Source organism: Wasmannia auropunctata, unplaced genomic scaffold (assembly GCF_000956235.1).
Source record: "Wasmannia auropunctata unplaced genomic scaffold, wasmannia.A_1.0 LD336076.1, whole genome shotgun sequence".
Taxonomy (NCBI): Eukaryota; Metazoa; Arthropoda; class Insecta; order Hymenoptera; family Formicidae; genus Wasmannia; species Wasmannia auropunctata.
Genome location: NW_012026814.1, coordinates 7,606,710 through 7,609,997, shown reverse-complemented (window position 1 = coordinate 7,609,997; position 3,288 = coordinate 7,606,710). Strand labels below are relative to the sequence as shown.

The 3,288-nt window shown below is 37.7% G+C and overlaps 1 protein-coding gene across 1 annotated transcript; it reads right to left on the bottom strand.

The window, feature by feature from the left end:
* Positions 1-644: 644 nt before the first annotated feature.
* LOC105449546 (hydroxysteroid dehydrogenase-like protein 2) lies at positions 645-2,064 on the bottom strand. Its single transcript, XM_011688803.1, has 3 exons — positions 1,919-2,064; positions 1,184-1,679; positions 645-743 (listed from the first exon to the last, which is right to left on the bottom strand). The coding sequence occupies exons 1-3, from the start codon at positions 2,062-2,064 to the stop codon at positions 645-647; spliced, it is 741 nt and encodes a 246-aa protein (XP_011687105.1).
* Between the last annotated feature and the right edge of the window lie 1,224 nt (positions 2,065-3,288).

Below are 3,288 nucleotides of genomic sequence, written 5' to 3'. Positions count from 1 at the left end.
TCCTCATCTAATAGACGTCGATGAACACACGCAGAAATTATGTTAGGATACTAGGAAGCGGAATTATATTGTAAATTTATTGTTATACGTCACTGAAGATGGCTAAAAAATAGCCGAAACGTTTGACTTAGAATAAAGTAAATTTCTTAGAAATAAATTAATGCGTACCAATAACCACGCTGATTCCCATCTGCCTTACTCATACCTACTTAGTTTCAATTTGGGGAATCTTGTTAGGTTTTTATTGTTTGTTTATTTTATATTTTAAAGTAAAAGATCCTTCAAACATGCATATATGTTGCACGAAATACAGTAGTAATAATTAGGCACGTTGTAGCATACTATCAAAATGTAAAATTATTTCTTAAATTTGACGTTACTTCTTAAACTATAAATGTAAGTATATTAAATGAAGACAATTAATACGTTGTATTTGTGTGTGTGTGTGTGTGCGTGTGCGTGTGCGTGTGCGTGTGCGTGTGCGTGTGCGTGTGCGTGAGCGTGTGCGTGTGCGTGTGCGTGTGCGTGTGCGTGTGCGTGTGCGTGTGCGTGTGCGTGTGTGTGTGTGTGTGTGTGCGCGCGTGTGTGTGTGTGTGCGTGCGTGTGTGTGTATCCCATAATAAATCAAGCATAATATTGATTTATTATGGGATATTGGCGCCACGGACGACCGTTCCTACCGCGGCCTCGTTGCTCGTATCAACGGGCTCGAGCTCGCCCTCGCCCTTGACCACGGCGAACTCCTGAAACAAAAAGAATAAGAATATTATTACAAAATACAGTCAACAATAAATATGAAATATGAGAGAGCATTAATAAATGCACTTTCTAAAAGCAAATCAGTGAAATTAACAGTGATTTTCAGTGTATAATTTTTCAGTGACTTACTTAGAACTGTGATAAACAGTGAATATGTCAATATTCTTTTAGTGATAATACTGAATGAAACAATAAATATCACTGAAAGACAGTGAGTTTCACTATCAAACAGTATTGAGAATTGAAATTCAACCGTCTTTCAGTAATATTCACTATTTAATTCAGTATATTAATTAATTGTTACTGAAACATTAAAATATTCAATGTTCTGTGTATCTCAATTCTTAGTATGCCACTGAAAAATGAAACACATTGAGAATTAGTGATGATTCCACTAATTCATTTTTAGAGAAATTGGATTGACAATTTTGAAAAACGTACTTTTATACTGCTGCTGTTGTTGCTCCAGCGGCTGGTCCCGCGGTTCGTGTAGAGGCTCGTCCCGCGGATGGTCCCGCGGGTCGTGTAGAGGCTCGTCCCGCGGATGGTCCCGCGGGTCGTTCCGCGGCTCATTCTGCGGCTCATTCCGCGGCTGGTCCTGCAGCTGGTTCCGTGGTTCGTTTCGCAGCTCATTCCGCGGCTGGTCCTGCGGCTCGTTCCGCGGCTCGTTCCGCGGCTCGTTCCGCAACTGGTCCCGCGATTTGTTTTGCTTCTGCAGCTGCTCCCGCCGTTGCAACAGTTGTCGCAACTGTTGCAACTGTTGCTCCTGTTGATGCAGCAACCGATGCATGTGCTGCATTTCTTTTCTATCTTCTTTATGTTGCTGCTGCAACAGGTTTATCTTCTGATGCAGCGGCGACATGTCCGCATTTGTTTCCTCTGTATCCTCAGGGAACTCAGGGATCTCAGGGAACATTCCTCTAGGAAAAAAAAGAATTTAATACTTATATAAATATTCGTGCAAACATTACATATTAAAGATTATTTTATTCTAGACATGCAAATTAAGGTTAAGTGAACAAAATCTGACAGCGGCCTATTGTAAAAACCGAGCCCCGTATTTTACAACTACATCATTTCGAAATTTGATATAATATAAAAATCGCAGATTTTACTGTAACAATGTGAAATGTATATGGAAAATATGGAAAATACTTACGTGATTCCTGCAACATCTTCGCGAGACTTAGCACCTTCAACAGCTGCACTTTGCAATAAAACAAATGAAGGGGGGCGTATTGAGACCCCCCTAGGAGAAACGGCGTTCGTTGAACTAATGGATTTCGTTGATGTCGATAACGTCATACGATATTGTTGATGGTCAAATGCCTCTTCACCATCGTTAACGTACTTATTGTGTTATTGAACAAGAGCGTGAGTTAAAAATCTTACAATCTTGTGACACGCAAGCAAGTGTGTTTCGTGAATTGTGCTTTTGATCAGGAGGCCTTGAACCTCAGGAGGAGATCCGTGAACCTCAGGTGATAAATTTTTGCAATTAAGGCTATATAAAATATATTCAAGGGTATTTTTCATATTTCTCAATCTCGGCTATTTAGTTTGTAATTAATCAGTTTTGTGTATTATAATTTAGAATCTTAGTTTAGCTGTAGTTCCACTTTGACATGGAAACACAAGATAAAAATAAAGAAACAACACAGAAAAAAATGAAGCGAAGCTTTTCAGAAGCTTGGCTTAACGATGAGCGATGTAATTCTTGGATACGAAAAGTACTCTCGAATGATAGCCTTTTTCACTGTATCATATGCAGTAAAAACTTTACGTGCGGCCCATTGTCAAATGTAATAAGGCATGCAGAATCTGTGCTTCACAAAAGAAATGCCGAAAAAAATACATCGTTACTTGATAGTGACGATGTAATTTCTAAGAAAAAACCATTGTCTCGTAAATTTTTGCATCATTGGTTAGAAACAAAAGAATTTAAACCATGGTTACGCGAAGTAAATGATAATACTAATTTAGCTGTATCTTGTATGTGTACGATTTGCGATAAAACCATTGCTGGTGGTTTAACGAATATCTATCGTCACGCTGAATCGACAATGCATAAAAATAACGGTAAAAAATGTAATATTAATACAGATAACTCTCAAAAAGTAAATAGTGAAATTGATGAATTATTTGTGCCATTTCAAGAGCAAAAAAGGATAGCAGAGACTCGATTCGCTGCTATAATTAGTGAAAGAAATGTTCCGCATGACACTGCAAAAATATTACTCAATTTTTTTCAAGACGTCGGGAATAAAAATCCAAACGTTTTGAAAAGTATGACTATGGGTCGAACTAAATGTACTAATATAATTACTAAAGTTTTGTGCCCAGTTGAAACAAATCGTGTGGTACAAAACATTCAAAATACAAAATTTTCAATTTTTATTGATGAAACGTCAGATATTACGAATGCAAAATGGATGACGTTTCAGGTTCGATATGTAGAACTTCATTAGAAATTCGATCGCAATTAGTAAAATTAATTGATCTTAATGCGGCAGATTGTAGTGCGGAAAA

Bases quoted from the DNA above. Each gene is read 5' to 3' on its own strand.
- LOC105449546 (XM_011688803.1), bottom strand. From the start codon at position 2,064: ATGACGTTATCGACATCAACGAAATCCATTAGTTCAACGAACGCCGTT. The intron at 1,680-1,918 runs GTAAGTATTTTC...TTTTTTTCCTAG, and splicing joins GAAGATGTTGCAGGAATCAC to AGGAATGTTCCCTGAGATCC. The intron at 744-1,183 runs GTCAATCCAATT...TTTTTGTTTCAG, and splicing joins AAAGTACGTTTTTCAAAATT to GAGTTCGCCGTGGTCAAGGG.